Source organism: Callionymus lyra, chromosome 1 (genome assembly GCF_982586985.1).
Source record: "Callionymus lyra chromosome 1, fCalLyr1.hap1.1, whole genome shotgun sequence".
Taxonomy (NCBI): Eukaryota; Metazoa; Chordata; class Actinopteri; order Syngnathiformes; family Callionymidae; genus Callionymus; species Callionymus lyra.
Window position 1 is genome coordinate 25,179,019 of NC_141818.1, and position 23,717 is coordinate 25,202,735.

At 36.2% G+C, this 23,717-nt stretch overlaps 2 protein-coding genes across 4 annotated transcripts; both read right to left on the reverse strand.

Annotated features, from left to right (window-relative positions):
* Window positions 1-9,239: 9,239 nt before the first annotated feature.
* LOC148088646 (leukocyte surface antigen CD53-like) lies at window positions 9,240-13,963 on the reverse strand. Its single transcript, XM_087798360.1, has 7 exons — window positions 13,742-13,963; window positions 13,252-13,440; window positions 12,645-12,719; window positions 12,466-12,576; window positions 12,296-12,403; window positions 10,771-10,854; window positions 9,240-9,388 (listed from the first exon to the last, which is right to left on the reverse strand). The coding sequence occupies exons 1-7, from the start codon at window positions 13,874-13,876 to the stop codon at window positions 9,320-9,322; spliced, it is 771 nt and encodes a 256-aa protein (XP_087654486.1). The 5' UTR covers window positions 13,877-13,963; the 3' UTR covers window positions 9,240-9,319.
* Window positions 13,964-14,311: 348 nt separating this feature from the next.
* Window positions 14,312-23,249, reverse strand: LOC148088647 (VIP36-like protein). 3 transcript variants are annotated; one of them, XM_087798359.1, is made up of 8 exons: window positions 22,980-23,249; window positions 22,231-22,349; window positions 21,509-21,626; window positions 20,508-20,590; window positions 19,582-19,743; window positions 19,398-19,512; window positions 19,200-19,331; window positions 14,312-15,680 (listed from the first exon to the last, which is right to left on the reverse strand). In XM_087798359.1, the coding sequence occupies exons 1-8, from the start codon at window positions 23,176-23,178 to the stop codon at window positions 15,664-15,666; spliced, it is 945 nt and encodes a 314-aa protein (XP_087654485.1). In that variant the 5' UTR covers window positions 23,179-23,249; the 3' UTR covers window positions 14,312-15,663. The 3 variants fall into 3 exon arrangements, with proteins under 3 accessions (XP_087654485.1, XP_087654484.1, XP_087654483.1); XM_087798358.1 differs by lacking the exon at window positions 14,312-15,680 and adding an exon at window positions 16,299-18,040 and having other exon boundaries at window positions 23,103-23,249; XM_087798357.1 differs by lacking the exon at window positions 14,312-15,680 and adding an exon at window positions 16,299-18,040.
* Between the last annotated feature and the right edge of the window lie 468 nt (window positions 23,250-23,717).

The window sequence follows — 23,717 nt, forward strand, 5'->3', positions numbered from 1 at the left end:
ATATATATATATATATATATATATATATATATATATATATATATATATATATATATAAATAACATGGTTCTATTGTCCACAATAGGCTATTTGATCATGTATATTCTATTTTTATAATCATATTGAAAACTTTGCATGCTTTCCACCCTGTCATTATGGGGTAACTGCTCCTTTAAGAAACTCATTTTCTCACTGACATCACTATGAGAATTTTGTCTTTTTTTATATTTCTTGGGGCTTTTGCTCTTGGAGCAATCGTTATTCAGATGATTATGTTAGCATTATAATTGTATTTTATTTCATCTTATATGGTTGACACCCATCTACTTATCTTTTCCTTAATAATGTAATGCAACATTTTAAAAACACGCCCCCAGAAATTCTCTATATTTTGTGAAAAGAGGCTCTCCATATCCTTCCATGTGTATGCTGCAACCATGCCAAACCTGGCCTTAAAAAGATGTTTAATCACAGCCAAGAAGTTGTAGCTGCATGAATAGGGGCCATAGTGAGACGTGTGTGTCTGCACTCTAGACTTTATTGATTTGTGTGAACATGTACTCTGATTTTAACACTGCATAGTTAAATAAACACTTACAAAGAAACATATATAGTATAGAGCAAGCACATACATTGTAAACAGCTTTAAATACGCCCCTCATGCTCTGTCTTCAGTTTCTACGCATTTCCTTTTTCCTCTGGCTCCTCCCACCTCCCTTCATCACCTCCTCTCGCTGCACGTGAGGTCAGTCAGGCAACAGGGAGCAGAATATGTTAACAAATTGACAGTATGTATAATTAAGCTACTGCTTAATCGTGTCTCACATATGCACTCACAGGCAAACACACACACATACTCTTTGGGCTTGATGGAGTCTACTGACTCCTTCAAGGAACATCTTATAGATAGATAGATACTTTATTCATCTCCTTAGAGAAATTCACGGTTCAGCAGCTCCAGAATGTTACAAAGAAAATAGAAACAAAGAGGCATGCAAGTTATGAACAGTCTAGTATATACTGAAACATATGTATAAAAAGGAAAAAATAAAATAAAAAAATATTTAAAAAATATTAAAAAAATATAAAGACGTTAAAAAGAATGAGATGAGTCTGTCTCATGTATGATGCAGGTTGAAGAGTCTGATGGCATGGGGGAGGAATGATCTCCTCTGTCTTTCTGTGGAGCATGACAGTGACAGCAGTCCGTCACTGAAGCTGCTCCTCTGTCTGTCTATGGTGCTGTGAAGAGGATGGTGTGGATTGTCTATGATGGACAGGAGCCTGTTGAGGGTGCGTCGCTCAGCTATGGATGTCAGACTGTCCAGTTCTGTGCCTACAACAGAGCCTGCCTTCCTTATTAGTTTGTCCAGGCGTGAAGCATCCTTCTTCTTTAGACTGCCCCCCCAGCACACCACTGAGTACAGAAGGGCACTCGCTACCACAGACTGGTGGAAGGTCTGTAGCAGCTTCCTGCAGACATTGAAGGATGCCAGCCTTCTAAGGAAGTACAAACGAATCTGTCCTTTCTTGCACAGAGCATCTGTGTTGGTGGTCCAGTCCAGCCTGTCATCCAGCTGTACTCCCAGGTATTTGTAGGTGTGCACCACCTCCACACAGTCCCCCTTGATGAGAACTGGTTCTGGGTGCACCCTGGATCTCCGGAAATCCACAACCATCTCCCTGGTCTTGGTGGTGTTTAGGAGCAGATGATTGTTGTCACACCATTTGACAAAGTCCTAGATGAGCTTCCTAAGACGTTTTTATTTGTTCAGGCTTTTCCTTGATTTTCTGGAACTCCTGTTGTGTTTTCAGTTTTATCATGACCTTTAAAGTATATACTTTAGTGAATATTGTTTTGATTGTTTAAGCGCTTTGTGACCCTGGTCTGGAAAAGCGCTATACAAATAAAAATGACTTACTTACTTACATACACACAATGCAATTCAGAGTCAGATAAAAACGGCAGACATGTTGTGTTTTTGCAGACAGTAATATTCTTTGATTCCAGAATTATGTGAGCCAATTCTGAAACTGCCCAATATATCGTCTGTCTAAACCCTTCATTTATTTGACATGGTGAACCAAGCTGGGGTTATTTGCATCTGAGAATGCAAAGACAGGTGGTGATTTAGCTTAAGTGTGCCTTTTTCAATGCTGGATAAATGGTTATGTGATAGTGCTGATCAGCTTGTACTGATCTTTACCAGACCACCCACACAGTGATGAGGAAATAGAAATGGGAGAAAAGAAACACAGAATCTGAGACAGAAAGACAGAAGTAAAAATCCACCAAATGCTAAATTCTAAATCCTGTTCAGTGTCTTTGGGATGCTGAACATTTTAAGGCTGCATATTAGTATATAGTATTTTTCCTGCACAATAAATCATATAAATAATTATAAATATCACACTGTGACAGCAATAAATAGGCCAGAGGCAGTCGTACAATATTGTATATAACAGTATGAAACAAATACCATTACTTAATTCAGTTGAATTACATTTCTCCTTTTTCCTACCTAAATTCAAAAGACCTATTTTGTATGCAATATATACTCTCTGCAAATAAAAAGTGTTTCTATGTGGACTCATTCGGGTTTCAGTATTGACTTATCCAACATCAAAACCTTATTGCAACTGTAAATGAGTCAGAGTCTTGACCTCAACCCAATTGAGATGCTTTGGTATGACATTAGGAGAGTACTAGAACTAAATAATTTTCATGAAGAGGAATGTTCGAAATTTCCCCCTGGCCATTGTGTATTCAAAAGAATATAATTGTTGTTCTGTAGCTATACATTTTTATTCACAACCACTAGATAGCAGTGTTGTTCAAAGCATTGATAAACTAAACATTAAATGGCCTTGATTATAATAAAGAAAAAGTATGAATATGAATAACATTAATATCCCTTCAGATAAAACTAATAGTTTAACAAGTTTAGTAAAAAATTATGACCAAATGATGACAATTATACAGTCTTTCAGAATTACATAGAGTTTAAATAAAGCAAGTGAAACCATACATTTGACTTGTTTACCCAAACTTGTTGATGTTAAACATGTCAATTGATTAGAAAAAAAGCAGGTCACTGGATTATTGACTGATTCCTTTTCTTCTCCTTCTAGAAAAATGTGCCTCATCTCCTGTTGGGAGAATTTGTGAAGTTCTCGATGCCTGGACAGAGTGAAAAACAACCAGAGTCAAAACTTTTTCGGTTGGCAAAAATAAGACAAGAACCATCTACAGTTTGTTGATTAAACGTCATAGTATGTGGTTTTATCAGTCATGAGGCACCGACCTGTGAGGGACACATTTTGATCACTTAAATTCTTATAACATTTCCCTCCTGTGGATCAAATTGGACCTCACTTAGGAGGCAGCTGTAAACAGTAAAAAATGATATATGTAGATGAAAAGCTACAAAAAGTATAAAAGTATGAAAGTATAAAAAGTTTGAAAGGATAAAACAAGCAACAGGAGAAACAGAACTATCTTGAACAGAATGGGACAGAGCAAGAGTTTAAACAAACAAATATTTAACCACTCTTAAATTGCCTTTTTACCAGAAAGGGCTATAGAGAAGGATTTTTTGGAGAAAACCAGGACGGTAGGTTTGGGTGAGTGGCGTTACATTTTCATGCAGCCAGCCGAGACTCTACCAGCAGAGTTCACTCACCACCGTGCCAACCGCTCTGTCTCGTCGCCTTACATTCGTTACTGCAAACAAGAAGGCGGGACGTATTGTCTTGTGAGCGTGGCAAGATACCTGGGGGTCACACATTCTTAGCAGTGTGCATAGGAATAAAAGTACAACATTCACCATCAATAAAAGAGCATGCACCAGCTTTTTCAGCGAGCATCATGTCTAGAGCAATACGGTTCTGGAGAGTCATTATTGATGCAGCATGTAATTGTCTAGCCATATGTGTGGTGATGATTTCAGTGAAGTTTTTAAGCAAAAGAAGTTTGTGATTTAACAAATGGAAACTTGAGGTATGTCAGTCAAAAGGATATCAAGATGGTTGGTAGACCTCTTCCTTCGTCCAGCTGAGGTCGCAGGTGTGGCGGGAGCTTTGGTGCCTTCCATTTGATCTACAACAATTACACTTGAGTGTCTTAAACCGATTACGTAAAAACAGGAGCCAATCCAGTTCTTTGAGAGGAAGGCACGAGGGGTGTTCCCGCCACGCCACCACCACAGCTGCGAACGAGTTCTGCTTGGGACAAAGGATTGTGGAACAGGGATTGTATGGTTAGACAAGGGTTGAGAAATGTTGCCAATAAACTTGCAATCTTTACCACCAGAACAGTTCATTTTTGGGTAACATACATATTGGACCCGGTCCTCAATGCTGGGGACCCAAAATTGCGGAGGACTAGGAGAAGAATGCAAAGTCAAATGTTTAGCACTGTAATTTGAACATAATCCTGTAAAAGTAGGTTTTTGACTCATAGTCAGATTCATGGTACATTTCCTGTTTGTCTGGACATCAAATAATTGTACAGCTTCTCTTCCTGGCATGCAAACCACACAGTCTTTTGTAATAGATTTAGCCAAATCTAAAACGGTAGTCAAATAAAGGTTGTTGTGTGAAATACCCGTCTCACCCTCTATTAATGTATCGATTGTTTCACCATCTATATGTGTGATAGCAGTATGCACTCTAATCAATTTTTTGTTTCTGAAATTAATTACGTAGGCGACAAGCGGTGACTTTGAGGTCTGGGTTGCAGTTGGTCAGGTGGAGTTTGGACAATGTTTTCACGATCTAGGGTATCTAGGGTGATTCTGGTGCCATTGCTTTCTATAAATAATTCTACGTGACCTTGAGGTCTCCCTTTTTCAGAAGGGTCTATAAATTCAAGCTTAGGTCCGGTGGGCAGCGCTCGTTTTGGTCTGTGGGTTTTGTAGAATATTTCATCACTTAGTTGTGTCAGCAACTTGGAGGGAAATGCACGAGTTAGGGCAAACAATACAACAGAAAAGGTTATTGCAAACATAATTCCCAAACAGCCTATTAGTTTCTTGTCTCAGGTCCACACCGGTGTTCCTGTGGGGAATAGGGCATCCATAATTGCTGTCGCAGTGCCTAGACGATCCGTCTATCAGAACACTGTTGTTGAATCAAAGAAGAGGGGCGATGTTTGCAGTGATTCAAATGAATCTAGCCGTAATTATTTTATAGTTAAAATTATTTCACTCATTGTCTTCTATCTCTCTCTTTATTCTCTCTTCTACCTCCTCTATTTCTTCTCTCTCTTCACTCCCTTCTCTTTATTTTTTCTTCATTCTCTTCTCCCTTCTTTTCACTTCCTCCTCTCTTTATTTTTTCTACATTCTCTTCTCTTTCTCTTCACTTCCTCTTCTCTTTCTTTTCACTTTCTCTTCTGTTTCTTTTTTTTTTTTTACATTCTCTACTCTTTCTTTTCACTTCCTCTGTCATTATTCATTTTTTTACACTCTCTTCTATTTTACATTCTTTACCTTTCAGGAACCTTTCTCTGTGCTTAATTGGTCAGTTAAAAAATAAATAAATAAATAAAAGTTTAAAAAAATCAGTTTAAAACTGAGATGACACTTCAAATGCGTCTAATAGATCCAAAACAATATATTCATAGATCAAAAAATGAATGTCATAAAAACTTTTGACAAAATAATATAATCCTTTTAATAAATGTAAAACATAATATATAATTTCATATCTCTTTGGCTAATAGATCTGAGTTATTTATTGTAAATGTCTTTTTTTTTATTTATTTTTTTTTTTAGAATCCCTTATTAGTCCCGCGAGGGGAAATTCAACCATTCACACATACTGATGGGAGTAGGCATGCACACTTGCGCCAAGTTCACCATCAGGAGCAATCAGGGTAAAGTGTCTTGCTCAGGGACACAACGACACAAGCTTGTCTGGAGCTGGGATTGAACCTGCAACCTTTTGGACTGCAGGCAACCACTCTACCATCTGAGCTATGTCGCCTATGTCAACTTAAAAGGTGAATTCTATTTCATAAATTCAATACATAAAAGGTGAATTTTTCAAGTAAACTGTTTGTTAATTAGTTAATAGTAGTTTTAATGGTATTAGTTGTTTATTTTCTCTTAAAAAACATTCATAGCTCTAGTTATTCTGCATTTTTGGTCTCGGGGAGGAGGTTTAGTTTTCCTCTTCTCGACTCATTGTCTGAGTCATAGTTTCCGGTCTTAGCGGTAAAAACGGGGATCAGGATAGCGCCTCCTGCAGCCCCTTGGTCTTGGTGTTGTTGGTTTTGTCCGGTAAGACCTCTTCGTTGAGTCACAGTCTCATTATCTTCAGGCCTAACGTAACAAACTTCTTCGTTGTTTAAACACGTGATCACTGTTTTTTCAAAGTTTTTTCTTATCCGTCTTTTAAGACAAGCATGTACATGCCAGATTCGTGCAACCTTGATTTGTTTATCAGGACTTTCTTTAGTCCGTTTTTTTGCTCTGTCATGAAGCGACAGCTGTCTGAGCAATTCTCCTGTTTTATTTGTATCTTCGGATGGTTCGAAGTTATATCTTTCTTTCCATTTTTTCAAGTACTTGGTGCAACTGGTATATCGTTGTCCCTGTGATCTCACCCCGTTTCATTTTTCGTGCCATTGTTTTTTGCTTTTTTTTCAGTCTGGAACGGTCCAGTTGTCAAGCTTCTACCTTTCCCACTGTTGGTAAGGTGAACAAATGCTGGGTGTTTAAAATTCACTTCCGTAACCAGACTTTTATTTCACAATCAACAAATGACTATCCTTAAGTTTTTACACTTAAGGTCTTCAGGCAGCTCTATTAAGTTCTGGGATGGAATTACCAGAACAGGCCCCAACAATGGCTGTAAACCCGCACCACCGTTCCCCTCAACAATGTACGCATTCATATCGCCAAGAATGTATTGTCTCTCTGAGAATCAAAGCATCGATTTTATTAAGGATGAAGAGGAAGACGAATAATGGAGTCTGTGTACATTTACTCAAAACATTCAGGACGTTTTGTCTTCTACTATATACAATGACACAATGAGTCATTTTCCTCTTAATCTTTCATAAAATGGATGCTTTGAGATTCGACATAATCGGTTATATAAATAATGCGCATGTGAAAATGGGACACTAGTTTCGTTTCTACACTATGTTTTTGCCCAATCTGTTTTTCATAAAAACATGGAGTATCAAAATATGGAATTGTGCATGCTGTCAGTACAGGACTAACACAATTATAGTATTCACACGAGAATGCGCACTGGCGCCATTAGGCATGCACACTGGTCTCTACACCGTCAGCAACGAGGCAGAGACAGTCGAGACAGTCGATCACAGTTTAGATCACAGAACAGTATTGACAAAGTGACGATGTTTTAATTTAAAGTAAAATGTTGTTTTATAGTGTTGGGTGAACGTTACAAACACAACTTTATAAGCGATCTGAAGTTATAAGAAACGTTTTCTTTAGACATTATTGTAACAATGAGTGATGTTTTGTTTTCACTGCGTGTCAATGTTATTGTTGGTGTATGTGTGGAGTCTCGTTAGATCCGTCCATCCATCCGCCCGTTCGTCCCTCATCAAGGTGGACAGATTCCGTTATTTCAGTCTTGGCATGACCTGGACGAAGGTGTTTGAAACCCCCTAGAACTGCATTGTGAGAGGAAACTCTCGCCGTCTATGAACAGCGTAGCATGTTAGCTTAGCATTATTTCAAGCCCTTCATACTTTTGGTTTTGGAGACAAATTTATTTCACACATTAGAATGCTCTATACTTACTTGAGCAGTTATGCTTTTCCCAAATACTACCAAAAGCTTTCCAATTCATAGAACTGTTCATCAAGGTTGCCCAAGATCTCCTTTGTTATTTCTTATAGTGGTAGAACTTATTAAATGAATCCATATTATTAATAATAAACATTTCAATGGTTTACTTATTCTTAAAAAATAAGTCTAAAATAGAAAACACAATTAATACAGTTGGTACCTTCTCATCTGCTTCCAGATAAGCCTTAATATATTTTTAAAAAGTGACCTTTTAATGATTCATAATTCTACTGAAACGGCAATATGCAACATCCCTGTGAAAAATAGCTTAACATATCTTGGCATTAATATTACTAAAAATATAAAAGAACGCCCAAGATCGATTTTCCAACCAAAAATTGAAAAAGTGAAATAATTCTAAATATCTGGCTGCAAAAATATCTTTCTATTTTAGTTACAGTTATTTTAAGTAAAGCAAAAGGCATATCACGTTTTGTTTATCCTGCCCTTTCCCTGTATGTTCTATGGTCTACAATAAAAATTGGTTAACTTTGTTTGAAAAAATCATTCCCTTAGAATATAAATTCTGGCGTCTCTTAGAGTTGAGGCGACTTTTCTGATTGCAATTTTACCTTTAAAATAAAATGGATTCAAGAATTTATGAAAGAACCAGACTCCATGTGGAACTTTATTCCTCAGAATATTTTTTAATGAAATGGGGGGACTACAATTTATATTTTCATGTATTTATGATGTAAAGAGAATTCCTGAAAAGATATCAGACTTCCATTAACAAGTACTATTGGCCACTAAAATGTGTTTCGTACACCACTATTCTCCACATCGTACAATTATATGGAATAACAAATACATTAATTACAAAATAAATCTTCATTTTTAAAAAAATGGGTGGACTGAAATATTATTTTCCTCGCTGACTAACAAAATGAAAATTCTAATATTATTAGTTACTCTATGAGTAATTTCTTATAAATAAACAATTTCCGATAATGAATAAAGAATATCAAATGGTTATTAGATAAATTCCGGCTGAAATATTACAACTCAAGTGTAGTCATGATCCTCCGAACAACATTGGATATATGGGTCCCCTTTATGTTATTATGATTGATATAAAAGATAAAAATGCTCAAACAAACATATTTGAAATTACCTTTTTAATAAAAGAAAAAATACTCCTAAGTGTAAATATTTTTGAAATATAATAATAGAAAATATAAATTGGAAAATATTAAAAATTATCCCACTAAAGTTTACATATCATCTTGTTTTTTTAAATTGACACAAAATGTAAATTCTGTACAGATGAACAGGAAAATATCAAACACTTAAAACAAGAAAATATATAAATGAATAAATGTATATTTCTGAAATACCAATGTTTATTATCCTACTCTCTTTTGCATTACATCTGAAACATAAAGACAACAAAACATAGGTGTTTTTGCCATTTTTATTGTATAGTCAGATTATTACAATGCTCTTATTAGTCCTGTCATTATATTATTCCAACACAGTATTTAGGATTACTTGTAGGCAAGTCCTCTTTTGCTGAGGTGACAGAAGAGAGGGATGGTGATGGACAGACAGATAAACTGTAAACACATAAAAAATATATTTGTTGTACAAGAACACCTGGAGACTGCAAATAGATAGATAGATACTATATATATATATATATATATATATATATATATATATATATACAGTAGTATGAAAAAGTTTGGTCACCTTTGGAAATGTTTATAATTTTACTTTACAATCATTGGTTGTTTGGTTAAGACTTTTCAGTTAAATATATCACATATTAAGAAAAACAGTGATATTGAGAAGTGAAAAATGTAGGCACCACAAAAGAAAAATGAACTCAATATCTTGTGCATCCTACTTTTGCAAAAATAACAGCCTCTAAACTCTTTCTAGGGATTAAGAATAGAGTCTGGTTTCTGCTGGAAGGTATTTTGGATCATTCTTCTATTCAAAACATCTCAAGTTCTGTCAGATTTGATGGAATCACGGACAGCCCACTTTCAAACAACAACAAAAAACAATATTCAGGTCCGATGACTGAGATGGCCATTCCAGACCGTTGTATTTGTTCATCTGCATAAATCCCTTAGTAGATTTTGAGCAATGTCTTTGGGTTGAAAGATCCAGCCCGATACAAATTCTACTTTGTCAGTGATTCCTAGTCTGCTGATATTGAGTGGAATCAAACATCCCTCAACCTTTAAAGATACGTAACAGCACTTGCCAAAGAAACCCACACCATGATGGAACCGTCACCATCTTTTGCCTCTGCTCATCTGAAATGTTGTCTTGGTCTGCCACTTGGGCCTTTATTTAGAATCTGACCTATGGTCTTTCACAATTGAAACTAAGAGCTTACATTTCTGAGATATCTTTCTGTATTTTTCCCTAAACCATGAGGTTTTCGGGTCATTAAAGATTTTTTTTGAGGCTCCCATCTTGCCACTCTTTAGAGGAGAAACACTTACTTAAATGATTAGATTTACTTGTGTATGGAGGTCAAGGGTTACTAAACCAATATTTAACTGAATTGTATGATCCAAACAACCAATTATTATTATTATTAATATGAGTTTTTTTAAATGGCCTTTATTCTGAAAGTACACAATAGAATCTCAAGAAACTTCCAAAGTCTATTTTTCAGGTAGTATACTTCAGTCAAAATACAAGTCATTGAGCACCCGTGTAAATGTCTATGATTTGTGTGTGTGTGTTTGTGTGTGTGTACAGTAAGAATATATTAATTTATATAATAAATAAATAATCTATATTTATATTTACAAAAATATATCTGAATTATATTGGCTATAAAAAAAGTATTTTAAAAAGTTGGATACAGAAGCACATGTAACATGACTTCATTTTTTTGGGGGGTGGGGCAGATTATTTCAAATATTGAGGTTTGTTTCTAAGCAGAAATCCCATAAATTATGAGGATAGCAATTACCTGTATGATGAACATGGTGACGACACCGGCACCAGTGCTGACATAGTTCCTGGAGAACCAATCCTTGACTTTGACAAGACAACCCTGGAAGAGAAAGTCAGTGAGTCCTGAGTGAGCTTTCTGAGAGGGTCTGGTTGCAGCCACCATTTAGTCTAACCACTTTAGAAAGACTTTAACCATTAGTAAATGCTTAATTAGGACTATCTCCCTCTAAAAGCCATTTTTTCCACCTACAATTTAAATGAATCTTAGGAAATGTTGGTTTCAATGTGTACTATGAATCTTGAAAAAGAATAAAGGAAACTACATTGCATGATTTTTAAATAATTCAATATAAATCTTATTTTCTGATGTGTTTGATACATCACAAAAAAAAAAAGTTTTTGGTATGAACAACTCCTTTGTTTGCAATCACAGAGATCAGATGTTTCATGTAGTTTTTGACAAGGTTTGCATACACTGCAGAAGGGGTTTGGGCCCACTCTGCCATACCAATCTTCTCTAGATCCTTCAGGTTTCAGGGCTTTAGCAGGGCAGTATAGGCACTCCAGGACCTTGAGATGTTTTGGGTCTTTGTCATGCTGGAAGACCCAGCGTTGACCCACCTTAAATGTTCTTACTGAGGTAAGTACGTTGTTGTCTGAGGTCTCATGATACATGCATCCTCATTGTGGAGGTCTATAATTGTATCCATTATTTCCTTAGAAAGGTGTATTTTATACAGATAACACGTTGCAGTAGTGGTTAAAATCTCTGTGGGACCCAAAGTTCTTTCTGGTTGGTAGGTGATCAAATAATTATGTCATGCAGTAAAATACAACTTATCAATTTTAAAATATAGATGTAAATGTATTTCAAGGATTGTTTTTTGTAGTTTCCACCCGTTTTTTTTCTCTTAGTAAACTTTCCAAGATTATCGTGATCTGTTATACAGATGATTAACAAAGTCTTTCCCCATTCTAGTGTCTATTGTTTATGTCAAATGTGTCAGAGTCCAATTGGATCATCAAATTGAACAGTTCAAAGATATCAAATGTGATCATCAAGATCAGTGTGAAAAAAAACATTCCATATGTTCTAAAATCTAAATATTAGAACAAAAACAAAGAGGTCACAATTTGGTAATGGGCTGACAAGCTTTGGTGTCCTCGTTTTCATCCACTGGATGTCACTCAATATTTAATGATAGTGGACAATTCAAACTCTACAGGGGCCACATGTTATACACCGCCTGTAGTGGGGGACCATCAAGCAAAATTAATTGAGGAAATACTAGGAAATCAGGTCATGATCATAATAGCAAACTACATATGCCTAAAACTATTATTTTATTAAATGTTTTATTATTTTTTTTAATCTGATAAAAAAAAAAACCTAAATAAAGTATGTATTAATGTTCACTTTAACATTTTTGAGGAGGCAATAATTACTCACAAAAAGGACAGAAGAAGTGGACTAAAGTCCAAAAAAAAACTATAGTCATTTTTCGAGACTAGTCAAAACAAGTCAGAAACCATGCTCTTACCTCTGTCCAGACTGGAAATGTGGTCATGGAACAAGGATCCTCTGTACAGCAAGATATTGGCACATTCCCCCTCCAGTCTTTGTCACTATGAACTCCACAGCACCTGAACTGAAGACCACAGAGAAGATGAGAAACTCTTAGTGAAATACAGTTACTCTGTGCAGACTCACTAGGTGATGGATGGCATCAAAGTCAGCCTTCAAAGTCAAATTGCCCTCTGAACTGGACTCTATGTAGGTCTCCAGGCTCTGCATCAGGTCATGCTCAAAGTAGGTATCGATCTGTTTAAGGCAGCAGGGACATTATCTTCAATATCAGGATTAGATGTGAGAAAGAACCTGAAGCTCACCTTCCTGCTGAAGACGAGGAAGATCACAGCCATGGCGAGCTCCACCAGCATCAGAATGAAGAGCAGCAAGAAGAACTGGGAGACCAATCAAAAAGATTCAAGAAATAAAATAAGTGGAATTATATTAACTATCATTCCTTTATACGGAATGTCCATTTCTGACTGGAAAAAGATGCTCTTGAGCACAAACATTCTTAATTTAAAGCATAACTTTCTAAATTTGTCATTTGCAATATGCTTAATACATTGTATAATTCAAGTGGGGTTGTACACATTGCATATTTTCTAAAAGCACAATGCATATACGGTAGAATATGTTAGTTTTGCAGTTGTATTAAAAATGTGAAGTAAATAATGCTGCAAATATACCTATAATTTGTTCCAAACCTTTATTTAGTTTGTTTTCTGTATTGTGTACTGCTTAAACATTGAGCAGGAGCAGAACCAAGAAACAAATCCAGTGTAAAAGAAAGATTAACAGACACGGATATAACAAATCAGGGTAAAAACTATTTAACAATTGAATTAATGTTACAATGTGATTTTACTGGCTGAAGAAAACAACAAATAATGTTACCTTGCATTGTTTTGTTTTTTTTGTACTCACACTGGTGATCATACAGCGGTTCTCCTTCATCCCTCCAAGTACTCCAAGGTAGCAAACACAGTTGACAATAGTCCCTGTGACCACCAGGGTGTTGGCCGGGTAGATGGGCCAAAAGGTGGGGATCAGAGATTCAAACTTGGAGTGCATGACCTGGAATGTTCCGAATGCCACAACAAATGCGCCGCACAGCTTCAAGTTGCACAAATGTTCAAGTTATTATTCAAATATGTTGAGTTAAATAACATACCTAAAGATATAATTTGTCTTGGGTCTTTTCTATAAACAATCCGTAATATTAATATGAATTTATACTTTGATGATGATCATTCCAGATGTAACAATATTTAAGCAAACGTACCATCATAATATAAGCATCCGCTGTATTCTTTATATTTCAACATCAAATCTAAATGTTTTAATGAAGCACAGGAGATATAATTTAACCTTAGCTTTGGTATGATTTTCATGGTTAAAAGAATCTTGGTCTTACCCAGCAGAGGAAGTGGAGAAAGACCACCAACGATTTTAAGGAGTTTACACAGGAGTAATTCATTCTGGCTGATATTCCTTGGATGATGAGTGTATTGTATGGTGTGTCCTGTGGTGACAAATGTTTAGTATACATCACTGTTTAATATGACAACATGGAGCTGCAAGGCCCGAAAGTTTCAATGACCTTTAAAGGCAGGCTCTTAACAGAGGAGTGTTCAATTTTCTTTTGACAAAACATTTACTTTCACAGATTTTTTTAGTCGCTCACGAGAACTTTAACACACTTCCACCAGGCCCCTAATGACTTCATACAGATGAGGCAGGATTTAACGTGGCCAAGTCGTCAACATGGACAAAATGGGCATCATCATGTGTGCAGCAATTTCAAAGGGAAAAGCATTACTGTTTAACAGATATCAGGTTGGACCCAATATTGTAGGGTCTCCCTACCTTCCTCAATGACCTCCACCAGTGCCTGGTTCCACAGCAGGATCAGGAAGAAAAACAATTAGGGACCTTTATTACCTGGGACATTGTGGCTTTCTACAGTAGCTGTCAAACTAGTGTACTTTGATTGACAGCATGTACCGTGTGAAGTGAAAACAAGTGTTATTCTTTGAAATAACAATTTAGATTTTAGTTAAATTTGAGTGTTTTTGTAAAAATTTGTCAGAGAAAGATGTGTTATTTTTAAAAATAAAGGGTTAGTATACATTTGTCAAAATGTGGTGTTTGGCCAATTGTGATTTGTAGGTGTGAGACTTGTTAAGAGTTTAGAAAAAGTATGGGATAGTGCTTTTTAGTGACTTAAAAAAAACTATAAGGCTCCTTCATTTTTATGAAAAAGAATGAGTGAACAATGATTAATTTGCTTAAACAATTAAATGAACAAATTGAGTTGGATTTTAAATAAACAAAGCTATAAAATCATTTAAAAGAGCACCACGCAGATAAGAACATTACAATGTAAAGTAATTATATTTGATAAGTACATAGTATATAGGGATAAGCTCAAAGGGCAGCACTCAATTGCGCTTGAGTTGAGCCTGTCTTTAGTTTGCAAGAGCATGAAACTTTAAGGATCAATAGTCTTTTACGATTTTTTGGGATTTCGTTTTTACCCTACTGGCTGTTAGAAAAGTTGTCAAGGTTTTAGTTTTAAGAAGCAATTTTCACAAAGTAGACTAGATGGACCATTGATCTGAAAAATAAATACTTTTAAAAACGTTTTTTTCAGTGTTGTAAACAAAACACAGGATTGATTATGGTAACGACATACATAATAAAAACTAGCAAATTAATATAGATAAAATGAGATTTTTTTAAAATATAAAAAACTAGAGAGATTACATTTAGTGGCAAAAAAAATAAATCATAAAATTATTTAAATCAAACAATATTCATGATCCAGACCGCAGACGGGTAGAACGAGTTCTTGAACTGGCATGTTCTGGTCCGGATGGATCTCAGTCTCATCTTCCAGGATTGGAAGAGGGCATCATGTTGAAGGCTGAAGAATAGTCAATATAAAGGATCCTGGCATAGGATTCTGCTTTGTCCAGGTGCTGCAGAGTTCAGAGCACAATGTAGAAGTACAATTTTATAGTGTGGTACTCCAGCTGCACGGAGGTTGTGGTCACGGACAATGATAGGTCTGCTGCGATGTAGATACCAAAATATTCAAAAGACCCTATTTTCACATTCACTGTTGATATCCTGTACTGGGGTTTGTTTTTACTGAAGTAAAGGCTGAGCTCGGGTTGTTCAGTGAACACCACGCTTCAATTTGAGGAGGATCTTGGTAGGCTGCCTCTTTCTCCCGTTATAAGGCCCACAACCATGCTTTGTCAGAAAACTTGACAGGTTCTCCAGGTGGGTCGGGCTGTAGTGGTGAACAAGTTTAACATTCTTGGGCGTTGGTTAAGAAGTCCTTGTTCCTGCGAAGGTGGGAGAGTGTTAAATGCTGAGCTATAATCAATGAAAGGAAGCCTAAAAAAGATGTTCCAGTGTTCCAGGCGCTCATGTCTTTCTCTGTTTCTTGACATATATTTCTGGTAGCCAGAGGTCGTACACCTTGACCCAGGGGCAACACAAGGGTTAAGGGAAAAAAGAGATGCAATCTGTGGAAAGTGATAAACTTGCTTGCATGTTAGGCCAGCATCCAGAGTTTCAAAAGACTAAAATAAAACACTCTTCAGCTGTAATGAAACATTTCTAAGGTTTAATCAAACGAAACGAAATCAAAAGGTTTCAGATGTTTCCAAACATTTATGGACTCTCATCAAACAACATGTCTTATAGAGATTGTAAAGGAACCGAGGTAAATCCTTTTCCAACCTTTATATTTAGCTGAACAGAATACTAAATTCAGGACGCCCCTTAGTGGCGAACAGTGGTCCTGCTCCGTACACACATTGGTAGTATTTTTTTGTATTATTAGAGTATCGTCAACCTGGTATCATTGTTTAACTTAAGTTGTTTTAAATCTGTTTTATGGCTATCAGAAATAAATCTTACCACACTGATTAAATGAAAAGACAATCGAATCCTGAATATCAGTTGTCAAATTAAGTTTATTAAAGAGGACAGTCGGTTTTGTTTTGAAAATAAATGTTTCCCTTGCCTAGAACAGTGATCACAAAGACTATTATTTGGACACAAATCCAACATTCTTAGATTTATTTTTAATTCACTGTAAAATAAACTGCCAAAATAAGTACCCGTTCTTTTAAATCACAGTGGACACAAAGGCTAAGAAGAATAACTTTCCGAAACAATTATTTAAGTTATGGAACGTAAGGGAAACCGCTACAAAGCAAAAAACACAAAAACAAAAAAAAACAGGTAAACTATCTAATAAATCATCCCTACATTTTTATTAAGACATTTAGATTATTAAAAAATATAGTTCAGAACTTTATCATTCGACTGTTTCATAATTATTTAATACTTCAATTTCAAATTAATTAGGACTAGAAAAATATAAATCTCACACCAACAATCCTCTACAACATTTAAAAGAACATTTTTAGACTTCAACTACCTGAAAAGGGATTATGAACTAGGTTCTGGGCATCACATTATGTGTGCATGATATACTCAAATCAGCTAAACATTATGACTACTTGCACATGTTTTTATAGCTACAGCAACAAATATCTCCAAGGAAGAGAAACTATATGCATTTGCGACACTGTCACAAGTGGTCCAAAACCAACATAAACAAATATTAACTTTGTGGGTGGCAGACTGCTGGTGTTAAAATTATATATTATATTATATGATATATGGGGCCACTGTCACTAGTATCTTCAGGATAAATGTTCACCACGTCACCATACCAGGACAATAATCAGGAGTTGCTGACCAATGCAGACCAGAAACTAGCTTAAGTATTGAAAGAAAAATATACTCTCAGGTTTCGTGGCTATGTGTATATAAAGCTTCGCGGTTTTAGGTATGGGCAGGCATTTTTTCATGACATACGGGGGGCGGCACAAGCGCTTGATAACAAAAATTAAAATGCGCCTCTGCAACACGGTTTTGTACGAGGTTCCGCGCGCAGGTTTCGTTTTATGTGTGCGCGTGCGCATTCGTTTTATGTGCGCGCGTGCGCATTCGTTTTATGTGCGCGCGTGCGCATTTGTTTTATTCATTTGGGGGAGGCTCGCCCGGGGAGTAATTCAGTGTAGAACCGCCACTGAAGCGTCCACATCACCATTGTGAAGGAAATGTCTCTGGAGAAGAAGGTCTCTAAAATGACCCTTTTTCTTCTCCATGTGGACTCCTGAGATTTGAAAACAGAGCTAAATAATATGGAAAAAGAAGCTGACTTGGTGCTAAACCAAGCACGCTTCTCAGTAGCACAGTGCTGCTAACTAGAAGCAGCAGCTTAGTGGTAAAAGGAGGTACACGTGACTTAAACTACACAACTTCAGTTATGACTATATCAAAATAATCATTTTGACCCCTTAGTGTCTCACTGTAGATTTGATAGCTTAACAATATTCTGTCATACATTTTTTCGTTTTTCACAGCTGATGATCTCTTGTCAGTCAGGGTCCTTTAGCTCCGTGTTGCTCAGATGGCTCATTAGGGACGGGCGGCTGTCAGTCGGGAAACAGTCCATTTGAAGAAATACGATGAGCTTTTGGTCAATAAAAGCGCTTGCGTCTGTTTCCCTTCCACCGCCCATAAACTATCAAGCCAATAGCTGCCAGAACTCCAATGCCAAGGACAGTAAAAAGGAGTGTCACGAATAACTGGACACTACTCATCCCTTCCTCTTCCACCTCCACTGCAGAAAGAGATAGAATAACAAGCATTGGTTACAGAATCTTTGTCAATCTCGCACTCTTTTCAGAACATTTAGGAATTGAAAACATTGTTCTTTGCTGCCAATATTAATTTATACAAGCAATGTCATCTCAGCTTTCTAAGAGAAAAAGTGAGCATCAGCAAAGACATGTTTTTTCTTCAAAAGTCATCCTTTAAAGCAAGAATATTTGTCATTTGGGTGATTTTATTGCCATCAATCCAAAATGAATTTGCCTTATTGAGCAGGTCAGGTCAAATTGAGAATTAGATGCACAAAATATTTGAACGAAATGGAAGAATTGTGATGCAGAACTTAGTTTTTTGGATTAGGGCCCCGTTCGTTTGGAAAATAATTTATTTTAAAGGAATTTAATTAAAATATAATTTGTGATATTTCGTTTCAGCACACAATATGAACATTTCGCAAAAGCTAAGGCAGCTTACATACTAGAGGCCCAGGCTTCGGCCATTGTGAACAAAAGACAAGCAGTGCTTAGGCCCTGGTCTTCCGACTTTCTCAGAAGTCTTGGGCTTGGGCCAGTGACAATCCTGCTGCGATAAGTGCACCAAGTTTATCTTATGTCAGAGAGAGGAAAATAAGGGAGAGAAACAGTTTGACTCATAAATAAAGCATCAGCACAACAACCATTAGTAAGCAGATGCAGTCCGAGTGTTGAAATGAAGGTAAATGGATGATAAAGTAGTCATCAATGTTTCCTGCATTTTCTTTGTATTGCTAAAATACAGGGATGTCCGAAAATATAATTACGACCGCCACAGAAGTTGTCAGTTTTAATAACCATTGACGTACAATACAAGAAGATCTGTTGTTTAGTTTGCAGTTTACTTTTAATATAAATAATTCACTGGTGAGATGATTAAAGTAGAGTTGAAGGAATCTCCGTTAGTTGGCAACCCAGCTAATTAGATTCGATGGTATCATTACTTTTACGGTTTTCTGCAGTAACTAGCATAACTCGATCATCACTGCACTTTGCTCATTAAGAAGAAATGTATTTATAATAAAATCTTCATCGTTAGGGAAAGCGTTGGTAAGAAAATTGTAATAAGTGAATATGTGTCAAATGTCCAATAGATTCTTATAAGAAAGGGATGAACATAAGTGTTACATTTGTTACCATGGAACTGCTCCATATTGTCCACTCTTGGGACCAGCAACTCCTCTTCCTCCTCCTCCTCCTCCTCCTCTTCATCTAAATTCTTCTCAGGTGTCAGCTGGTACAGCTTCATAGATATTATGTCATGGTTATCTGTAGCACACAGAAAAAGGTGAGTACTGACAACAAACCACTGTCATCTGTGATTTGTCTTAATACCAGACAAGTCTCCGGTCAGGGACGATGCACCAAGAAAATAACCAGTCGGCAGGTGCAGCCCTGTGATGTCTGCACAGTCTTTCCAAACCTGGTTACCATCCACATCAACTTTGACCTGAAAGAATGGAAAAGTTAGTAACACACATTTTTAAAAATCTACTATGTGTGACAAATAGTTAAATACCGTCAGTCGTTTTTTCAGGTATTTGATGAGAAGCAACGTGTCGTAAGCCACATTACGAACCATCGCAGTGCAGCCTCCAAGTTCAGTGTTTCGGCCATCTTTGTCATGCTCATAAGTCAGTGTGCCATTACCCAACATAACAGAAACATAAGGGAACGCTCTCTGTGAAGCAGAAAAAAAAAACATGCTATAAACTGGATTGTTTCTTGCTCTCGCATATCCCCTTGCCACTTTTGCATTTACTTCATCCCTCTATTCATTCAGTATCACTTTGCCAGTTTTGTTTTGATTCATTAAAAAAAGAAAATTGAGCAGAATTGTTGTTTTTGTCATTACAAGTTGCCTCATAATTACATGTCCATATACTGACATCACCAAAAGCACCACCAGCCATTTACAAAATGTTGGAGATTTTTGTTTGCATAATAGTGTAGACAGACACTGACAATAAATTGAAGATGTCATTCATCCAGCAGGCGGGTTATGCAAGCACATAGACTTTCATTGGACATTTTTTCCCTTTTTTATATTTCAGAAAATCACCATTTTTGGACTTTTTTTTGTGCCAATTGTCATCAAACAGTCCTTTTTAAGGACAGTTTTTACTCATCATATGCTATTATATTTTCATCCTCTATCAACACAGCGAAGACAGTTTCCCACATGCATTGTAAACAACAGAACACCAAAAGACATAATATTCATTCTAAAATGCATCAATTTTGTCATACAGAAAAATACATTTTCCACTTTCAATATTGCCAGTGCTGTGCAATGTGTTACACAATAGAAGGGGGACGACACACGATCAGATGAGTGTCAAGTAACATCAAACCAGTCTGCCTCTTCTGCAGGCTCTTGGAAGTCAGGAGAGAAAATAATACACACAAGGTAAAGGTGTCAAGCACAAAGAAACTCATACATACATCATGAGTTTTTTCTGCATTTGGGTAGGTGTCCACAAAGACACCAAGACCCACAAACTGGTTCATGTTTCCAAACACCATTCCTGAAAAAGACAGCAACAATAAATACAGTTTAGAAAGTTACACAATTACCTTCAATCTATAATTATTTTTTTAATCATATTCCACATTTCTTTAGATAAGGTTAAAGTGCAGATTTATGGGAGGAAACGTTTGGTGGGTTGACATTTGGCCTAACACTTCCACTGGACGGCACATTGGTGTTCATATGGTGGAAGGTTTGACAGATCAAACAGTCTGTTTTTGGGTGGACTGGTCAGAATGGGTGCTTGGATTGGTGCTTTGTTTGATATGGGTGGTGCATTGTTAGATAGTTAGTACAGGTGTTAATGTTTTCTTGTGAGACTACAGTAATATTATGAACACTCACAGAATAACATTAGCGTGGGGAACTAAAATTTTTACTGTAATCAATCATGTAGTTTTAGCAAACGTGTCAAATAATCACTCGATTAACAGGTATGTGGCATGTGTTAAATTAAAGTAAAATAAACAATTGCTACGTTGAAAAAAAAAAAAAGTAATTTCCTCAGATGTGCTCATGGTCACGGCAACCCTACACACTGATGAAAACAAAACAACCTTTAGTTGGTGATATTAAGTCTCTGCCAAAAGACGAGATATACGCAAATCAGGTGATAAGACGAGTTGCACAGATCCTCTCGTGGAGTAATACTGTGGTGACTCGCGGTGCGGCTACATCGTCCAACATTGACAGATTTATGTGTTCCGAGTACAAAATAAAATCAGTTCCATGTCAGCAAGTTAAAAAAAATGAATACACAAGGATTATAATAAAAAAATGGGCTCATATACATATGTGTGGCTTGTTGTCATTTGCATGGAAACTTGGCAAGTATTGAAATAAAGTGATGTCAATGGGGATGATTTGTTGGTTAGTTGGTAACTAGGAAAGTAATGTATAATTCATTTTCTCTCACCATCCTGCATACGGTCTTTCGTCAGCCAGACTGCCATACCATCCCCGTTGAGGTTCTTCTTCCCCTGGCCATGGATTTTAAAGTGAACTCTCAGCTCCCAGTCCCGCAACACGAGAGGCTTAAAAGGCACAAGATTTCAAACAAATCCGGTTGTTCATGTATTGGAGAATGATACAAATGTGAGACGCATGACAGAAATGTTTGACTCAGAAATGTCAGTAAAATTATAAATAAACATTATCTAAAGGTCCGCTAGAAATGGAAAAAAAGGTGGATTGGATTTTAGTGCATGATTATTACAGGTTAAAAAACATAATCACAATTCTTTATGAACAAAAACTTTCAACATAATCCTGATCACTTTTTTGAAACCACCCAAGACTCCACCTGATTTAACTGAATTGTTTTACTTATTTTGACATGCTTTAAGTTCTTTTCATAATTTGTGTTTATAACTGCGATAATGGATGTAATAATGAAAATGATGAATAAAAGGTTAAATGTATTTATCTCCAATTAAACGTGTGTTAAAACCTAGTAACATTCAGAATTGCGATAACAATGTTTTGGCGAGAACCGTTATAAAGTATTGTTTATGTTAAGTCTACCAAAATGAATAACCATGATATGGCAATTACTCAATCAGTTCATGACTGACATATGTGCTCGTTTCCATTTCCCAACGATTTTTCATTAACGGATGATTGAGCTTTGTCACTTACAATCCGACTCCAAACTGCACCTTGTCGACTCTGCATGTCCGGCGTCAATCGGACATGATCAGTGGTCACCATCGACATGCCCATCAAGTCCCACTGGGCTGAACTAGAAAACCCTAAACCTAACAGAAATCATGAAAAAAAAAACAATACATTACTTTGTCACTTGTAATAGACGCAACACCAATGTTCAAAATCTATTAAATTGATTTACCCTTTAACTTATCTAGAGAGCTTAACTGAAACCTGCCTTACAGTGCATTTCTCTCAAAACATGATTTTAATATACTACTCGTTAAATGTATACTAAAAATCTGTCAATTCTTAATGTTAATCGATTGTGTACATATATGTTATTGAGTATTGTTTTTATTGTTTAAGCGCTTTGTGACCCTGGTCTAGAAAAACGCTCTACAAATATGACTTACTTACATTCTGCAAACATGTCCATGATAATATAACTTTTAGCAGGCTTACAATTGCTAAATATCACTGACTGTGATACACAATCTGTGTGCACTTATTTTGACTTTAAATTGATGTGTTCAGAGGGATTAATAAAGTCAATCTATGTTATACTGCACAGTGTTAGACCGTCAAGTAATGAATCGTAGTTGTACAAGTTAAAAATACATGTTGTCAAGTTGGCTGTCATTTCTTTTCTTTTTTTACTATAACTTCAAAAACCAATTGGTAAAAAACATTAGGTTTGTATAGGTTATATTGCTATGTTTCATTGAAAGAACTCTCACCTCTATATGGTTGCGCAAGCGAATATTCCCGTTTTAAAAATTCTTCTAAGTTTTCTTCGTCTGCTAGTGTCCGGCTTGTTAAGGTACACACGACAGCGAAAATACATGTTAATCGGTAGATACCTTTGAAGCGAAATAAGAAATTACAAGATAAACTTGTCATTCGGCTAGGATTAGAGACGGCGACCACCATTTCCATTCAGTTAAAAAAACACCACTTCCTTCTCCGTCTTATTCGTCTTCAACTCCTCGATTGGCGGTGTAGGTGCATTTTCGGTCCCCTCACTTCCTACGTGATGACGTCACACGCTGCATATGCGAACGTCTCTTTAAAATATTTTTTATGGGTTAAAGAATGGTCAACAGAACGTTTACATGACACTTTTTACCACACATAAAACATTTATATTGACTAAAAGACGATCTTCGTCAACCTAATAACTTTCCGTTCTTTCATTTCCTGGTCTGACGATACATGTGACTTTGATGCCAACGGAAGTGCCAACATGTTGCCGCTGATTGGCTGAAGCTGTTTTACTAATAATAACGCACAACTGTACAATGCAATGCAAACATTCGAGTTCCGAAATAATTCTTCTTTAAAATATATATATATATATATATATATATATATATATATATATATATATATATATATATATATATATATATATATATATATATATATATATATATATATATATATATATATTTATAATTTGAATATTCCCCTTTTCA